General features: G+C 40.0%; 1 protein-coding gene across 1 annotated transcript in view; it reads left to right on the top strand.

Annotated features, from left to right (window-relative positions):
* rbm27 (RNA binding motif protein 27) overlaps window positions 1-19,585 on the top strand; it is a 106,750-nt gene that overhangs the window by 72,150 nt on the left and 15,015 nt on the right. The window contains exons 18-20 of the mRNA XM_052013296.1: window positions 1,672-1,857; window positions 12,388-12,471; window positions 17,856-17,966. Coding sequence (XP_051869256.1) covers window positions 1,672-1,857; window positions 12,388-12,471; window positions 17,856-17,966 — 381 coding nt within the window. The remainder of the gene's footprint in view (window positions 1-1,671; window positions 1,858-12,387; window positions 12,472-17,855; window positions 17,967-19,585) is intronic.

Below are 19,585 nucleotides of genomic sequence, written 5' to 3'. Positions count from 1 at the left end.
AAATATAAATAGTTAAAATTCTAGAAAATAAATAAAAACATTGAAATGAAGTGAGTGAGTAATACACTTACTTTATTTATTGATGATCTTTAGCACATCTCAGACTTGTGACTGCACATATGAAAGTCTAAGATAATCTGAAGCTCCCACTACTTAATAACATGATCCTGCCGTGTAAAATTAGGTTAATCAAATACAGAAGGATCAAAAATGAGAGAGAGTAGCCATAGTGTGACTTGGTTTATTTTAGAACTCTATAACTAGGGCTAAGTTTCAGATAGCCGAGGCAGAATCCTTCACCATTGCTACCAGCAAGATTGTTCATGGAAAGCTGAAGGACATGACAATCAATCCATTGTTTTGCTGTTAAAGTGGGTATGTTTCTAATCTAATATCTTATATAATATGACATATTAGGCAGCAAAATACTGTGCTGGCATATTGATGATAAAATTCACATTGTCTTCAATGTTTGCCTTCATTGAAAGGTGACTTCTGAAATGTGGGAAGTCACTCATATCCCAGGGTCTCATCATGCATCTTTATTGTCGAGGAGCAGTGTTATATGCCAGAAGAAGGTTGATAGAGGGATTTATTTTACAGATGTTAAGGCCCATTTTCTTGAATGCTTCACTGAATGAGTCAATTATGACTTGATGCTTAGCCTCTAATTGTACAAACATTTGGCCTCAAATGTTTGCAGAATGTAGCTCAGTAATTGAAGTTGGTGTGAAAGTTGGGATGACCTTTGTTCTAGAAAAGGGGGTTAAACAGTTTCGCCATTTGTCCAATGGAGAAGCTTGCTGGAAGTGAGGTGCATCATTGCAGCAAGGAAGACTGAGAAAAGACTGGGCAGTACACCTTCTTTCAAATTAGTTTGTGCTAAGATTAGGTCTGTTATGGACTTGTTTGTTAAGACGCCATTGCGTTGTTTACACGCCATCATCTTTCTCAGTTGGTAGAATAGGCGGCTTCTGTTAAGTCAAAAGTGACCATGTACAGTGAGAGATGCTGCTCCCTGCATTTTTCTTGGAGATCTTTTTTGATGTGGAGAGTGCTCTTGGCCACTGGCAGAAGGCAGTTGAGGAGGACCCTGGTGATAACTTTACCTTTGATAAATAGTAGGGAGCTCGCGCCACAGTTAGTGCATTCATACTTGTCTGATTTCTTGAAGATGGTCACAACTGCAATGTCTCAGAAATCCTCTGGCACTTCGTCCTCTTCCTCGATGTGGGAGATGTGATTGTGAATTTGTGACTGAAGTTGGTCCCTGCTGTTTTAAAAGTTCTGCAAAGATATCTTGATTTTCCAGTCAAATAAAACATCAATTGATCACTAACCTTTGCTTCCTGCTACTGAGCCAATTTTGGATCCTGTTTGCCAGTCTTCCTTCAATCCCATGCGCCTTTACACCTTTGACCAACCTGTCATGCGGGGCTATTTAAAAAGGGGCAGTGAGTGAAAGGGTGACTGAGTGCATCAAGGCTGTGAGCCCAGCGCCCATGTAGAGCCAGCATTTCAGATTAGTTCTAGTATTTGTTGTATTCTGAATACACAATGTGAGCAGTGAAGTGCAAATGTTGTGCAAAAATGCACATTGTTTGTGCCAGGTGTACAATAGTACTGCTCATAATATAAATGGACAGAAGTAAATCCATTGTCTACTTTCAGGCTGCACGATTGGGTATTCTTCCAGGAGGACGTGGTAAAGCCATGCAGACACGAGGCAGAGGTCGAGGCAGGAGTGTGAGGGGAAGAGGTGCACAGATGCATATGGTGGTTGACCACAGACCCAAAACATTAACAGTATTTGGCTTTACAGAGGAGGAAAAAGATGAATTAAATCCACATTTTTCGGTAAGTTTAGACCTAAAACAACTTGAAATTTAAACACCCTCATCAAATTAGCTGTTTTTTTTTGTAACCTGTGTTTGTAAGTTGTGCATCTGTAATTCTTAAAATGTGCCTTGTGTTAGAAATCTTGTCTACTGGAGATAACCTGCCAATCTGTGACTCTCATTGGGTTCCAAACTAGACTCGCCCTTAAAATGTTCGGAAACCAGTATTTTCAGCATTGAATTAAGCCAATAAGGATAAGGTTGATAACTTGACAAGCATGCTATAACAGCTTGTTGACAGGCATACTACAACAGCATTCCTCTACCACTCCATCTCCTTCCTTTCTCCCCCAACTCCCCCACCACCACCACCCCCACCCCAACTGAAAAAAGGCACATGCACTACCAGAACCACTATGACTTGAATGGGGCATGATTTCCAAATCTGCAAATTTGGAACAAAGAGGACTATGGATAAGATATTGTCCAAAAGGAGATGTATAGTGATGAATGAGTTGATAGGTGACAGGTGAAATTCAGTGCTGAGAAATGTAAAGGGATTAGTAGGAAGAATGAGACAAGTCAATACAAACCACAAGGGTACAATTTTGAAAGGGGTACAAGAACAGACCTGTGAATTTATGTAGATAGTTTGTTGAAAATGGCATTACTGGAGAATCTGGGCTTGTTCTTGGCATAGAGGAGATTGCAAGGAGTCCAGATAGGCATTTAAAATCATGAGGGGTAAAGATGGAGCAGACAGATTCTTCCCCATTAGCAAAGGGGTCAAGAACTAGATGACATAGGTTGATGTTGACAGGCAAAAGAATCAAAGTGATAAGTGGAAAGATGTTTTTACACAGCAAGTTGTCAGGGTCAAGAATGTACTGCCAAGTTAATGGAGGCAGATTCAATTGCAATGTTCAAAAGGGAGCTTGAGCATTATTTGAAAAGAAAGAAGTTGCAAGGCTATGTGGAGAGTCTTGGAGACTGGAACCAGGTGGATTACTCTTGCATGTGATCAGCATGGACTTGACAGGCCAAATAGCACCGAAGGAAGCTATGACTATTCTGTGATTCTATGAAGTCTCATGTTTCAGGCCTACACAAGTATTCATAAACAATTATTAACCGTGCCACCAACACAGCTAAACTTTATCATATCCTTGATCAGACCATATTTGGTGCATTGTGGAGTTCCAGATGCTATATTGTAAAAAAAGATAGAGGCTACTTGAACAGCAAGGCAATATCCATCAAAGGAAAACTAGACTAAGAATTGTTTTTGAAGAGAGAATAGTGAGGGGTGACCAGATGAGGTTTTCTAAATTATGGAAATATTTTGATAGTCTGCACTGTGTATTGGTCAAAATAAAATTAAAGGTAATCTATATAGGGTAGGCACTAAGCAATTGAATAGGAAACCTCATTTACCCAACTGGCAATAGCGAGTGTCATTGTGGCAATTATGAAAGTGTATTTAAGGCAAGTTAAATTAGCCTATGAAGGAAATAAGAATAGTAGGATGCACTGACAGAATTGGATCTGGGAGGAGAGTTGGGTAGTTTGTTTGAATGACCTGTGCCTGTGCTTTGTTTCCATGGCATCTAGAGGTAATCATTGTATTTGTTCTAATTAGAGCCAAGTCCGTTACTATTGTGCCTGCTGACCAGTATTGACTCCCAGATGGGTTAAGCTTTGATTTTAAAAAAATTTTACCCTTGTTTTTTGTGTGTCACCATGGCCTTTCCCCCTCCCTCTCTCTGTAATTTCCTTCTCTTCTATAACACTCCGAGATATCTGCACTCTTCCAATATGGCTTCCTGATTATCCACAAATTTAACCATTCTATCATTGGTGTTGGTGCTTTTGGCTCTAAACATCTTCACTCCCTGAATTCCCTTTCTCAGTTTGTTGTCCCTTTACTCTAAAACATTCTGCTCTTTACCATGCTTGTGATCATTTGCTCTACTTTCACCTCATGTGGCTCAATGTTCAGTTTTCTTTGATACTGTGAATTTGCTGGTGTTTGATGTGAAAAAGGCTCAATATAAAGTTACTGTTTTTGTACAATATAATGATTGCTGTAGTAATCTCCAGTGCTTATGAGGAAACTGGATTCCACATCTGTTAATTCAAATGTTGAACAAAAATGCAGAATTCAATATGAAAACAATATAAGTTAATTGCAGTCAGCTGACAAATAGAAATACAAAACTCTGCTGTAAATAGTAGATTTCCCTCTCCACTCTACCCTCCTGATTTTTTTGGACTGAAAACTTTGCTGTGGTTGGGAATGGTTTGCATATTTTGGTTGTCCTGTACTTTCTTTTAAAAGAGAATTTAGCTTTGAATTGATGTTAGTGGTTGAAAATTTCCAATAAATTTACTATTGAGATGATTGAAAGATTATGTCAATCATACTTTTCCGTGCCTGGTGTAATTGGAGTTATTTTGTCATTTGAATCAGTGGTAGTATATAATTCCTTGCAGAGTTCTGTGATTTTTTTTTTGCTGCTTGTTGAGGAAGTAGTGAAAACTATATGTATCTAATAGGTATACAGATTCAAAACCATATTGATGCTTATACTTCCTCCCACCTGGCACCCTGTAAGTCTCCATTCCATTCTCTCAGATCTTCCGTTGCAGTCACGTTTGCTCTGATGAGACATTCTGTATGAGTGTCTCTAGACTGTCTTCCTCCATGAACTGTGGTTTCCCCTCTACTGTAGTGGATGGAGCCCTTGACCACATCTTGTCTATTTCCCATACCCATGCTCTTGCCACTTCTCTTGGACAGAGCAAGAATAGAGTTCCCCGGTTCATGCCATTCACCCCACCAGCCTCTTCATTCAACAGATTGTCCTCTGCAGTATTTGCCAGCTCCAACATGATCTCACCACCAGATACATTCCCCTCCTCTCCCCTTTCAGCATTTTGAAAGGATCATTCCCTTTGTGACTCACTGACCCATTCTTTTGCCCCCACCTGCTACTCCCTCTTTTGGCACTTTCCAGTGCAACTGCAGGAGATGCAACACTTGGTCATTTCACTTTTCCCTTCCCACAATCCAAGAGTCCAGTGAGTCTTTCCAGTGAAGCACTGATTCACTTGCATTTCTTTCAATCCAGTGTACTGCATTTGGTGTTCACAATATGGTCTTTTCTACATCATAGAAACAAAATGCAAATTGGGTGATCGCTTTATGATCTGTCTGCAGGAGTGTCCCTGAATTTATTACCTGCCATTTTAATTCCCAATCCACTCCTGCTCTGACCTCTCTTACAGTACAGGATGTCACAAACAATGAGGCCCAATACAAGCTTGAGGCATAACGCCTCATCTTGTGTCTGGACATGTTGCACACTTCCAGACTGTATATTGAATATTCCAACTTTAGATAACTTGCTCTTTTTGTTTTGTATCAAGACTGGCCATTTTTGCTTGCTATTTCTCTCCACTTCCTTTCCTATCATTTGTATATTCTGGCTTTAATGAAAACATTATTTCACCCTATTATAGAAATTCTCTTTGTTCCACCTTTTGCCCTTTGCCCACCTTTTCTGCCACCGAGATTAACTTGTTTTCTCCCTTCCTCAGTTCTGATGAAGGGTATTTGACCTGAAATGTTAAGTTTCTCTTTCCACAGGTGCTATCTGATCTCCAGCATTCACCTTGTTAGGGAACTGGAGATGCAGCTGGATGACCTTTTGCTCCTACGGGAGAATGAGGAGTTCGTAGATGATGGCTACAGGGAGGCAGTCATTCCTGAGCTGCAGGAGGCGGGTAGTTGGTTGACTGTCAGGAGAAGGAAGGAGAATAGGCAGGTAATGCAGAGTACCCCTGTGGCTGTTCCCTTCAATAACAAGTATTCGGCTTTGGATACTGTTGGTGGAGGTGACCTACCAGAGGAAAGCCACAGTGACCAGGTCTGGCAGTCAGCCTGGTTGTGTGGTGCAGAAGGGAAGGGGTGAGAAGAGAAGAGCAGTGGTGATAGGGGATTCAATAGTAAGGGGGGGCAGGCAAGAGATTCTGTGGACGTGAAAGAGACTCCCGGATGGTATGTTGCCTCCTGGGTGCCAGGGTCAGGGAAGTCTCGGATTGGGTCCACATCATTCTGAAGGGGGATGCGAACAGCCAGAAGTCACAGTACATATTGGTACCAATAACGTGGGTAGGAAAAGCGATGAGGCCGTCGAGGGAATATAGGGAGCTAGGTAGGAAGCTGAAAAGCAGGACCTCAAGGTTAGTAATCTCTGGATTGCTGCCTGTGCCATCTGTCAGTGAGGGTAAGAATAGGTTGATTTGGCAGATGAATCCGTGGCTGAGTTGGGGTAGGGATCATTGGGATCTCTTGGGGAAGGTGTGACCTGGACAAAAGAGACAGATTACACCTGAACTGGAGGGGGACCAATATTCTTGTGGGCAGGTTTGCTAGAACTGCTGAGGAGGGTTTAAACTAGTTTGACAGGGGGATGGCAACCCAAGTGATAGGTCAGAGGTTGGTGTATTTAGTGTACAAGTAGATGCAGCATGCAGAAAGACTGTGAGGAAGGATAGGCAGTTGAAAGGGGAAAATTGCTGTCAGTTGGATGGGCTGAAGTGTGTCTAATGGGAGAAGTATCAGGAACAAGGGTGATGAACTTGGAATATGGGTAAGTACATGGAACTACAACGTGGTGGCCATTGCAGAGACTTGGCTGTCGCAAGGGCAGGAATGGCTGCTGGATATTCTGGGCTTTAGATGTTTCAAAAGGGACAGGGACGGAGGTAAAAGAGGTGGAGGAGTGGCTTTGCTGATCAAGGGACAGTATTACAGCTGTAGAAAGGGAGGATGTCCTGGAGGGATCGTCTACTGAGTCAGTGTGGGTGGAAGTCAGAAACAGGAGGGGAGCGATCACTCTATTGGGAGTATTCTACAGACCCCCCCAATAGCAGTAGAGACACTGAGGAGTAGATCGGGAGGCAGATTTTGGAAAGGTGCAAAAATAACAGGGTTGTTGTCATGAGTGATTTCAATTGATTGGCACCTCCTTAGTGTAAAGGGGATAGATGGGGCAGAGTTTGTTAGGTGTGTCCAGGAAGGATTCCTGACACAGTATATGGACAGGCCGACTAGAAGAGAGGCCATACTGGACCTGGTACTAGGCAGTGAGCCTGATCAGATTTCAGATCTCTCGGTGGGAGAGCATTTTGGAGACAGTGACTATAACTCCTTGACCTTTACTATAGCCTTGGAGAGGGATAGGAGCAGACAATATGGGAAGGTATTTAATTGGGGAGAGGGAATTATGATGCTGTTAGGCAGAAACTTGGGAGCGTAAATTGGGAACAGATGTTCTTGGGGAAGTGCACAATGGAAATGTGGAGGTTGTTCAGGGAGTACTTGCATGGTGTGCTGGATAGGTTTGTCCCATTGAGGCAGGGTAAGGATGGTAGAGTGAAGAAACCGTGGTTGACAAGAGATGTAGAATATCTTGTCAAGAGGAAGAAAGAAACTTACCCAAGGTTTAGGATCGGACAGGACTCTTGAGAGTTACAAGGTAGCCAGGAGGGAGCTTAAGAATGGACTTAGGAGAGCTAGAAGGGGGCATGAGAAGGCCTTTGCGAGTAGGATTAAGGAAAACCCAAAGGTGTTCTACACGTATGTGAAGAATAGGAGGATGAAGGTAGGACTGATCAGAGATAAAAGAGGAAGCGTGCCTGGAGTCAGAAGAGGTAGGGGAGGTCCTTAATGAATACTTTGCTTCAGTACTCACCAGTGAGAGAGACCCTGACATTTGTGAGGATGGCATACAACAGGCTGATGCGCTAGAACATGTCAACGCGAGGAAAGAATGTGCTGGAACTTTTGAAAAACATTAGGATAGATAAGTCACCGGGGCTGGATGGGGTATATCCAAGGTTATTACGGGAAGTGAGGGAAGAGATTGCTGTGCCTTTGGCGATGATCTTTGTGTCCTCACTGGCCACAGGAGTAGTGCCAGGTGATTGGATGGTGGCAAATGTTGTTCCTTTATTCAAGAAAGGGAGTAGGGACAACCTTGGGAATTACAGGCCAGTGAGTCTTACTTCAGTGGTGGGCAAATTACTGGAGAAGATTCAGAGATACAGTATTTATGAGCATTTGGAGAAGCATAGACTGATTAGGGACAGTCAGCATGGCTTTGTGAGGAGCAAGTTGTGCCTCACGAGCCTGATTTGAATTCTTTGAGGATGTGGCAAAGCACATTGATGAAGATAGAGCAGTGGATGTGGTGTGAGTGGATTTTGGTAAGGCGTTTGATAAGGTTTCTCGTGGAAGGCTCATTCAGAAAGTCAGGAGGCATGGGATCCAGGGAAATTTGGCTGTGTGGATTCAGAATTGGCACGCCCATAGAAGACACAAGATGGTTGTAGATGGAGCATATTCTGCCTGGAGGTTGGTGACCAGTGGTGTTCCGCAGGGATCAGTTCTGGGACCCCTGCTCTTTGTGATTTTTATAATGACTTGGATAAGGATGTGGAAGGGTGGGTTAGTAAGTTTGCTGATGACACAAAGGTTGGTGGTGTTGTGGATAGTGTAGAAGGTTGCTGTAGGTTACAACATGACATTGATAGGATGCAGACATGGGCTGAGAAGTGGCAGTTGGAATTCAACCCGGAAAAGTGTGAAGTGATGCACTTTGGAATATCAAATTTGAAGGCAGAATACAAGGTTAATGGCAGGATTCTTAGCAGTGTGGAGGAACAGAGGGATCTTGGGGTCCATGTTCATAGAGGGTCAGGGTTGCTGCTAGGGTTGATAGGGTTGTTAGGAAGGTGTATGGTGTGTTGGCCTTCATTAGTAAGGGTATTGAGTTCAAGAACCATGAGTTAATGTTGCAGCTCTATAAAACTCTGGTCAGACCACACTTGGAATATTGAGTTCAGTCTGGTCACCTCATTATAGGAAGGATGTGGAAGCTTTACAGAGGGTGCAGAGGAGATTGGAGAGCATGTCTTATGAGGATAGGTTGAGTGAGCTAGGGCTTTTCTCTTTGGAGAGAAGGAAGATGAGAGGTGACTTGACAGAGGTGTACAAGATGATGATAGGCATAGATCAAGTGGACAGTCAGAGATTTTCATGAGGGGGCATAATTTTTTAAGGTGATTAAATGAAGGTATAAGGGGGATGTCAGAGGTAAGTTTTTTTTTATACAGAGTGTGGTGGGTGTGTGAAACATACTGCCTGCAGAGGTGGTGGAGGCAGATACATTAGGGACATTTTAAGAGTCCCTTAGGCACATGAATGATAGAAAAATGGAGGGGCATTTGGGAGGGAAGGATTAGATAGATCTTAGAGCAGGATGAAATGTCAGCACAACATTGTGGGCTGAATGTTCTGAACCTAATTATTAAAGAACTGACTCTCAAATTTCTTCAGTGCCTCCAATGAAAGAAGATGTGTGGTAGTTTACTGCTGTATTATTTTGTCCTGCCTAACAAAATTGAATCAGTTGAGTGCTTCTAAGGTGGATAGATTTTATTGTTTTCATTATGATCTAATTAACATTAAAATTTTTTGAGGCATTTCTTGTTGAAGGATAAGAATACAATGAATACTGTTTTCTGAAAATATCAAATTTTTTTGAGATCTTCTTGTACCTTGCATCTTAAATGTACATGGCAAAATTCTGTACAAGAATATTTTGTCTTTTGGGTAAGGTCTTCAGAAATACGCTAAGCTCCAATGCATCTGTATATAATATGGAAACCATCATTGTGTAAGGATTGTATTATGAACTGATATTTTCATAGAGAAACTAGCAAACTAACATGCTTGATTTTTGTCCTCTTTCTCTGACCTGCTTCCTTCACCCCTACCATCTCCAGCTCAGCAACCACAACCCCTTGCTGTCACTTGCATGTTCTGAAACCAAAGGACATTGCAATTGTTTGTAGTGTTTTTATCACTATCCCTGGTTAATTGAAAATCAGTACTTGATAAAGATGCTGTCTGTAACTTGGAATAGTGCCACGTGAGCATTTGTAGACTGTCATATAAATGTTCTTTATTTGCACTTTGCATCAAAGACTTCATTGCATAGATTTGGCTGGTAGAAAAATTATTTGAATTGTGTTTTATCACAATTCTGATAAACCAACTTCACATCAAAAGCAGTAAATTTTGATATTTAATAAAGTTCAACCAGCTGAATTAAGAGTCATACAACCAGTTAATTGGTTAGTTGTGAAATTAATTATTAGTGGTGGTTTCTCCAGTTGTGCCAGACCTCTTAGATTCCATTGTACATGAAAGTAAGGAGAAAAGTTAAATGAGCTAGTACAAAAGAGTATTAAGAGGTGGACGAGTTTTACTTGGGTGCATGAGCAACAGGGAAGTTATTAGAATGTGGCTTCCTGGTAGGGTTGGCATTTACAGCTAATCCCTGATCACCCTTGAGATTGGCTACTATATTTTAAATCAGTGAATTTAATGTGGTAAAGATGATCCTACAATCTTATTAGATGGGGAATTCCAAACCTTTGGCTCAATAACAATGAAGAAATGCAATACGTGGTCAAATCAGGGCACTTTGTGGTTTGTAGATGATAGAAAGACTTAGGAGTTTTAGCCAAAACTCCAGATGTTTCTGACTTACTGTGTAGTAATCACAGGATTTTGTGACTGATCATTAAGTTTTTGTTCATTGGTAACAGTAATGCCATTGGACACAATTGGAAGATGCCTGAAGCATGGCTAGTTATTGATTTGGTGGAGTGCTGTGTAACTTATGTTGAAAGAAAGATCACTGAAGCAGCTGATGATAGGCCTGGATTGCTGTCTTCAGATCATTTTGCATTGAGGTACTGGAGCTGAGATGATCAGCTTGCAGGAGCCATAACTTTTGTCTATTGTGCCAGATGTAACTCCAACCATGAGGGAGTTTTTAGTCAGTCCCCATTGGTCAATGTCACTAAAGTACATTGGTGCTGCAGTTGGTTAAGTACTTCCATAATATAGAGGGCATTTATAAGGCCTGACTGAAAAACATGTATTTTCTGTTTGTGTTCGCACCAGAGCTATAATACGATCAAACTCTGGGCTGTCCTGGCAGGTTGGATAATCAGGCTTTGGCCAGTAAATATTGCATGAAAGCAGTTTTATCCATTTAGTTTGGTTGGATTTGTTCTGCAGTTTGTGGGCACATTGTATCTTGTTAGTTTTTCCATATTGCCATGAAATTACCAGTCTTGTTGCTGTACTAAAATGTTTTGGTTAGGATTGCACCAGGTTCTTTCATCACACCCAGAATGTTTTTGAGGTCCATTGCTTTCAGTGCACTTGTGATGTGACTTTACCATATATTTAGCACTGGGGAGAAGGAATCTGCTGATGAATAAAAGTGGAATCCCTTTTCAAGATTTGGCTGCAGTGAATTTTGATTACATTTTACATCTTCCCATTCCCTATCTTTTTTTATATATGGAAGTTTGCTATGTAAGTGAATGCTGATGTCCCACAGAGGAGTTGTCACAGGGGAATTAGTGAGCTAAACAGTGTAAGTGCTCTCATTAATGCTGTGGGAATTGTCATTAAACCAATTGCAATATGGCTTCAGGTATGTTTAATTGTATTTGCAAACTAAACCCAACCGTTTTTGCAACCTTTGGTTGCTTGTGGGGCTATCATTATGAGTTACCAAGTATTAAGCAAAGCTATAAGAACTTAAAAATACAAAATAAAATTGCTAAATGAATTTTTTTTTTCAAAGGCCAGAAGTATGAACCTATGGGGAGGGGAGGGGTGGGGGGGGGGGTCCTCACCCTTTTAGGAAGTTACGTTGAAGAGCAGCTATTGAAGGAAATAAAAACAGAAAATTCTGCAGATGTTCAGCAGGTCAGGCAGCACATATAGAGTGAGGAACTGACCTTTCATCAGCTGTTGTGACCTGGTGAGCATCTCCAGCATTTTCTATATTTAATTTTGAATTTCCAGTATCTGCAATGTTTTGCTTTTTGAGATGTTGCAAGAAATCACTGTGTATCTTGAAATATAGTTCAGTTTGGTCTTTCTGAGATGAGCACATGCTCTCCATCAGGACTAGTTTTATATGTTCATGGTACCATCTTTGCCTTTTATAATGCAAGCAGAGACCTATTTATATGGAATAATATGCCCATTGGGATACCTCAGTTATGGACTATTATTTAAGTACATTTTCTCAGTCCTCTAATAGGAAGCAATGAAAATCTGAATTCATTTCTGGTATACAAAGCTGTACCATTTAACCCCTTATCCCCACTCCAGACCAGTTTTTTTAACAGATCAATTCAGTTTCTCTTAAGAATAAGCTGATAATCAGGCAATCTATTCATTGCCTTTTAATGAGCTTGAAGAAGCTTTACACTTGCAGAAGGATTTAGTTGTAACCAGTGTTGAAATTTTTAAAATTAGTTCTGTTAATGCTCACTGAGTTTTGTGCTTTGTTATTTGGAAGTAAGAAACTGATGTTCACACATTTCAAGTAAAACCGATTTATTTCCATCTAACTTCTTAAAGTTCCTTTCTTCTGTTTTTTTCTAGAAATTCGGAGAAGTGGAAGACTTCCAAGAGGATACTCCTTTAAGTGTTAGAATAACATTTAAGACGAGAATTGAAGCAGAAAATGTAAGTAGCATGATTGAGCTGCACTGTTATTTTCATGATTTTTGAATATTTGTTGCTAGCAGACTATTACCCCATGAGACACATTAACTCCATTATTTAAGAGCATCCAAGGATGGGCAAAATTATTGTACTCCATGTCCCAAGGAAAAACTTCAAAAGTCCGTGATTAGTTTTTTGTATTGTCATGGATTGCACATTCATGCAATCAAGCAGTAATGAAAGGTAAATCATATTTTGACAAGTTCATTAGAGATTTTGAGGATGTAATAAGTAGGGTGGATAAAAAGAAACCAATAGATGTACAGTAATGCATTTTAACTTTTGAAGGTACTTCCCAAAAGTCTATTTCACAATATGAGAGCTCATGGTATTGGGGTAATGTATTAACGTGGATAGAGAATTGGTTAGCTAACAGGAAATGTGGGTCATTTTCATGTTGTATGCTGTAACTAGTTGATTGCCATCAAGATCAGTGCTCGGGCCTTAATTATATATAATCTGTGTTAATGACTTGGATGAAAGAACCAGGTTTTACAGCCAAATTTGCTGATGTTGCAGAGGTAGTTGGGAAAGCACGTTGTGAGGAAGATGCACAGTCTGTAAAGGGATATAGCTAGGTTAAACTAGGGAAATATTTGGCAGGTGGAGTATAATTTGGGGAAACCTATTAGGTGAAATAAAAAGAAAAGCAGAATTTTTCTATGTGGACAGTGACTATAGAATGCAGCAATACAAAGGGAGCTGGGTGTACATGAAGCATAGAAGGTTAGCACAAATAAATAAGAAGGCAAATAGAATGTTAAGTAGAGAAGCCTTGCTAATACTGTACTGTTCTTGCATTAACATAAGAAATAGAAGCAGGAATGCTCCTACATATCTGCTTAACCATTCAGTAAGATCACTGCCTTGACACTATTTTCTTGACTCATAACCATTGACACCCCTATAAATCCCTTTTGGCTCCGAATATATTCAGCAATTTCGCCTCCACTGTTCTGTGGGTGTAAAGCATTCCAAAGGCTTGCAACACTCTGTTGAGGGAAGAAATTTTTCGTCGCCTCTGTTTTAAATGGGCCACCACTTAATCTGAAATTGTGCCCTGTTCTGGATTCCCCTATGAAAGGAAACATCTCAGTATCTACTCTGTCAGGCCTTTCTGAATTTTTTGTTTCACTGAGATCACCTCACTCTTAACGTCTGAGTATAAGCCAAACCTGCTTAATCATTCCTCATGATAATCCTTTCACCCCAAGAATCTGCATAGTTTATGTTTTCCTGAAAACCTCCAGTGCAAGTTTATCCGTCCTTGAACAAGGAGACCAAACTCTGGACAGTACTGTAGGATTAGTCTATCTAGCTTCTACACAATTGCAGTCAAGCTTTTGTACTATGTACTTCAATTTGGAGTTGTGAGTTTTGAACCCCACTGTGACAAGAAGTCACAGTAAGCAGTTCAGTGGCAATTAAGGATGGGCAATAAATGTCAGCCTTGCACTGTTCTCACACAAAATAAGAGAGAACTAAATTTAGTTTTAATTTGGTCTGAAATCCTAGAGTAAAATAGTTCCTGTAGTATTTCTATATTGAAATAAAGCCTTTAAATCCAAAAATATTAGTTTTATCTGCTTAAAGGCTTGTTATTCATAAATGGCAAACATGGTTAAGAATTGTAAAATTTCCTATTTAAACTACATGGCTATATTTGAACCTGGTTTGCAGACTGATTAAAATACATAAATATTAGCTTGACAAATTGTTCTTTCTAGTCATCTAAGGTGATTTAATGTTATTCGGAATGGTATGGAACCAAATGTGTTTACTTTGGAGGTGGAATTATTGTCCTGCATTCTGAGAAATTTTTGATTTACCTGTTGACAACACTAGGATAGATTTGGGATAAAGCTGTTCTCCCTGCAGTTATTCATCTACAAATGTAGGCTGTTTCATGTGTTGGAATCAGAAATAAAAGAAAATTCTAGAAGCATTCAGCTTGATAAAATCTTTTCATTACATGAAAAATTAAAAAACAATCTGGGGTAAATGAACCTTCCTTAGCTAAAAGGGGTTAAAGATGATACTGGATTAACAGGAAACCAGCAAAGGTTAACCAGAAAATATAGAGAAAGGTAACAGAATGAGAATAAACTAGCAAGAAAAAAAATTAGATTGTAAATATGCAAATAAGAGAGTGGTGAAGTAAAAGTGGGTCATTTTAAGGCAGAGATGGAGGAAATTATAATGTGTAAGAAAGTTGCTGATAATATAAATGTAGCAGAAACTTTGGGGAACGAAGGCATCTAAAAGTGATGAATTTAAGTAATTACTATTACTGAAGAAATATACTGTGTAAATTGGGATTAAAAGCCGACAGATTTCTGGAGCTAGTTGATATATTGGTATTTTTCCTAAATTCCTTTGATTATTGAACAATCTATTTATTGGAAGGTAGAAAAATACAATACTCATATTCAAGGAAAGACAGGGAGAGAATTATGAACTGCCACTCAAATACTCAGCAGGTCAGACAGCAACTGTGAGAAGAGAAACAGTTCATGTCTCTGGTCCAGGACCCTTTGTCAAAACTGGGAAAGAGAACTGGGAATTTCCCAGTTTTGACGAAGGCTCCTGGATAAGAAACACTAACTGTTTCTCCTTCCACACGCGCTGCCTGACCTGAGTGTTTCCAGCATTTTCTATTTTTATTTCAGGTTTCCAGCAGCTAAAGTTTTGATTTTCAGATAGTTTGACATCATTGGTATTGGTTTATTATTGTCACTTGTACAGAGGTACAGTGAAAAGCTTGTCTTACAAACCAATCGTACAGGTCAATTCATTACACAGTGCAGTTACATTGAGTTAGTACAAAGTGTGTTGATGTAGTACAGGTAAAAACAGTACAGAGTAAAGTGTCACAGCTACAGAGAAAGTGCAGTGCAATAAGGTGCAAGGTCACAACAAGTGACGTGAAGTCCTAGTCCATCTCATTGTATAAGGGAACCATTCAATAGTCTTATCACAGTGGGGTAGAAGCTGTCCTTAAGTCTGGTGGTACATGAACTCAGGCACCTGTATCTTCTACCCAATGGAAGAGGAGAGAAGAGAGAATGTCCCGGGTGGGTGGGGTCTTTGATTATGCTGGCTGCTACACCAAGACAATGAGAGGTAAAGAGAGAGTCCAAGGAGGGGGGGCTGGTGTCCATGATGTGCTGGGTTATGTCCACAACTGCCTGCAGCTTCTTGTGGTCCTGGGCAGAACAGTTGCCATACCAAGCCGTGATACATCCAGATAGGATGCTTTCTATGGTGCATCGGTAAAAGTTGGTGAGAGTCAAAGGGGACAAACCAAATTTCTTTAGCCTCCTGAGGAAGTAGAGGCGCTGGTGAACTTTCTTGGCTGTGGCATCTACGTGATTTGACCAGGACAGGCTGTTGGTGATGTTCACTCCCAGGAACTTGAAGCTCTCAACCCTCTTGACCTCAGCACCATTGATGTAGATGGGTGCATGTACACTGCCCCCTTTCTTGAATCCAATGACCAGCTCTTTAGTTTTGTTGACATTGAGGGAAAGGTTGTTGTCATGACACCATTCCACTAAGCTCTCTATCTCCTTCCTGTACTCTGACTCATTGCTGTTTGAGATATGGCCTACAACGGTGGTATCATCTGCAAACTTGTAGATGGAGTTAGAGCAGAATCTGGCCACACAGTCGTGAGTGTATAGGGAGTAGAGTAGAGGGCTAAGGACGCAGCCTTGTGGGGCACCAGTGTTGAAAATAATAGTGCCGGAGGTATTGCTGCCTATCCTCACTGATTGCTATCTGTTTGTTAGAAAGTCAAGGATCCAGTTACGGAGGGAGGTGTTGAGTCCTAGGTCTCGGAGCTTGGTGACAAGCTTGCTTGGAATTATTTAACTGGCGGCTAGTCAGGGACTCTGTTTTGAGTTGGTATTGTCTCTTGGCATCCCTGATAGCTTTCCGAAGGTCATACCTCAATTTCTTGTACAGATCAGGATCACCAGATTTGTGTGCAGCAGTCCTCTCCTTCAGTAGGGAGTGGATCTCCCAGTTCATCCATCAGGAAAATACAATCTGGTTTACTAATCCAGGAAAATGCTGGAAACCTTTATCAAGAAAGAAGTAACACGTACTTGTAAGATCATAGGTATGCAATATTATCAATAGTTTTCATTAATATAATTTAAAGGGTAAAAAAAAGTTCAAAAATTAATACCTGTCATGAATGGAATTTGGTGCAACTGATTCTTTAAGATATAATTGTGCTACCAGGTTAAAGTCCATCCTTTTTTTAAAAAAAATGTGGAGAGGAATTTAATACAATTGCTTTATACACTTGGGTAGGCAAAGCACCATGTTTAACTACTTTGTTAAACCAAGCAAGACAAGTAAGTAGTGTAGTTCAGGGAGGGAATGAGAAGTTTGTGTCTTATAGTTGGTAAACTGGCCACCATATATAGTCTGCAAATCGCATTTGCATGAATGTTCACTATAAGTGGTGTAAAGTACATTGGGTCTATTGCAGAACATCAAATAGAAAGATAACTGACTTTTTCTCGGACATGTGTTGAGCTTGCTGGTAAATGGGAATGATATCAAACAAAACAAGTTCAGAACTTCTGCACAAATGTAATTAAACACAGAAATCCAAACTTTCTGACAACTTTGGAATGCTGAATCTTTCTGTCTGCTCCACTGCTGGGCTTCATGTGGAATCCAGTAACAGAACTCCATGTTCTTTTAATTCCACAGTATTCATGCTGAGGAATCAGCTCTTGAATCCTGTGTCAGGCTAGGTCTATGACCCCATTGATTTTAATGGGAGCTTTTGGGCTGCAGAGAAGAATGTAAAGGCAGAGTCCTTTCTTAATAGTTATTTGAGTTTAATATTTTTAAGTACGTTTTTAGGTGATTTTCATTTTTTTATTATTTGCATCACTTTTAATAGCTTTTAAGTATCTCTGAATGTAAGAAGCATTGGGTTGAATCATGCTTACCGGCAGCTAGTAGTTCTGTAGGAAACCATCCACTCGCAGCCATTATGTTCTGTAAATCTCGTACTTCTGAGCATGCACGCAAAAGTCTGAGACAAGCTGGAGATCAGATGCCGCACACAGCGGCAGCACTGGATTCCCCATTCACACCAATGTCGGACCATTGTGCTGAAGAGAGGGGCTGGATGCACTTCGCATCTAGTCCCTCAGCTTCATGCGAGGGAGGACTGTTGTACAAACGGGACATTGACCTCTGGAAAAGGTAAGTGCTTGAGTTATTTTACTTTAATGGTTTTAATAATTTGTTAGCGTGTTAATGTGTTTTTTAATTCAATTACTTTTATTTAAAATTATTTTTATTTAAATTATGCACAGGCTGCAAATCAGGGTACAAAGTTCAAAGGTCGAAACCTTCAGATCTCCTGGTACAAGCCAAAAGCACCTTCAGTATCAACAGAACCAGAGGAGGAGGAAACAAAAGAAGAGGTACTGCACTGGCCATAGAATTTCTCTCTGCTTGGAATAATACAGTAGTGTCAGTTACCACCACCCCTCCACACCCCACCCCCATCCCCATTCTTATCAGACTAAATCAAATCACACTGATCAGGACATCTCCTGACTGAGGAGGAAGATGCCAGAAATTATATCTCCTTAGGTTATTCAAGTTATATATAATGTTTTTTGCATTACTATATGCATTGAATTATATTTCAATTTATTTTGTTTGTGAGGTGAGAGAGGACCTTGAATTGTGCACAATGGTTACTCATGGAAATTCTAATGTTGCTTGAATAGATACCAGTGTGTACTGATTACCGACACAAGCTTTCAATCTGTGCTTGTTGCCGTTGCATGTACACTACAGAAAACTGATACTTGCCCAGAAGTTAAATTTGATGGGGCTATCATTACTGCTAAACTTCAGGCAAGCACAGCACATGAATGAATTGAATAGAATATATATTTTCCTTCCTTTCTTGAAGGTGCTAATTCGTAATGAATTATGGTTGCCACAGCATTCCATTTGCCACCCAAGTGTCTGTACCTAGTGTGACTGTTAACAAATCCTTTGAGCATGAAGGTTATTTACATGCTCTCGTGATCTAGCCCTGCATCTCTGCAACTTCAATGTTATAGTGTATGGGAGTGTGGACCTGCCCTGCTTTATTGTGTCTCACCTTCAGCCACTACAGCTAATTGAAGCACTTTGGTTGCACTCCATGCTAAAATAACACCAAGCATTTACTGATAAGGATTTGAATATGAGTGTTCATTCTTGCCTGAAAGTTCTTAACCACATTTAGAACATAAGATACAGTAGCAAGAGTTGCCCATTTGGTCCTTCACGCCTGTTCTGTCATTAAGAAAGGTCATGACTGATCTTAGGAAGAACCAGTACTTATTATTTTTAGAAAATATAGTTTATCTGTTTTCGGCCAATACCGTCAGCTAATGTTTTCCTTGAATTTTTTTTCAGGTCAAGTGTCTTTTTCTTGACATTTACACTTCATTAAATATAAGCTTATATTAAATTCATTATTACAGGTTTATAAATTAAGCTATGTTTCATTGCCTCATATCTCAATATACTTTGCCGGAATGAAACTAATTAGTGAACAGGGAAGCAAGTAAATTCATCTCCTGCATGAACACTAGGATATTTCATAATTATTGTACACACTTTCCACCTGACTGCATAGAAATTTGGCCATACAAGAGAAAGATGGAAAACATTTTGATTTAGGAATGTTGGTGCAATCTTGGGAAGCTTCAGATTATTCTTTGAAAATCAATTACAAGTCAAGGCTTGATTAACTTTGAGCTTTCTGTTAATTTGCATTCTGCTAATCATTTCCCACTGTCCTTCATTTGCTCTAGGATATGTGTTTATGGTCATTGAAAAAATATTAAAGATATTAAATTGCTGTGGTCAAATTCCCAACACTTAGATTTGTATGGAACGTCAATATAGATAAAAAGGAGAACCACTGCAAAGCTGAAATAAATACAAACATTGCCAGTAGTACACCTTTCCAACTAAAAAATAGAAAAGTTAATACTTTGGTGAGAACCATTTCCTTCAGAATGGTTGGGGGGGAGGT

Source organism: Pristis pectinata, chromosome 4 (genome assembly GCF_009764475.1).
Source record: "Pristis pectinata isolate sPriPec2 chromosome 4, sPriPec2.1.pri, whole genome shotgun sequence".
Taxonomy (NCBI): Eukaryota; Metazoa; Chordata; class Chondrichthyes; order Rhinopristiformes; family Pristidae; genus Pristis; species Pristis pectinata.
This window is presented reverse-complemented; position numbering and strand designations above follow the sequence as displayed.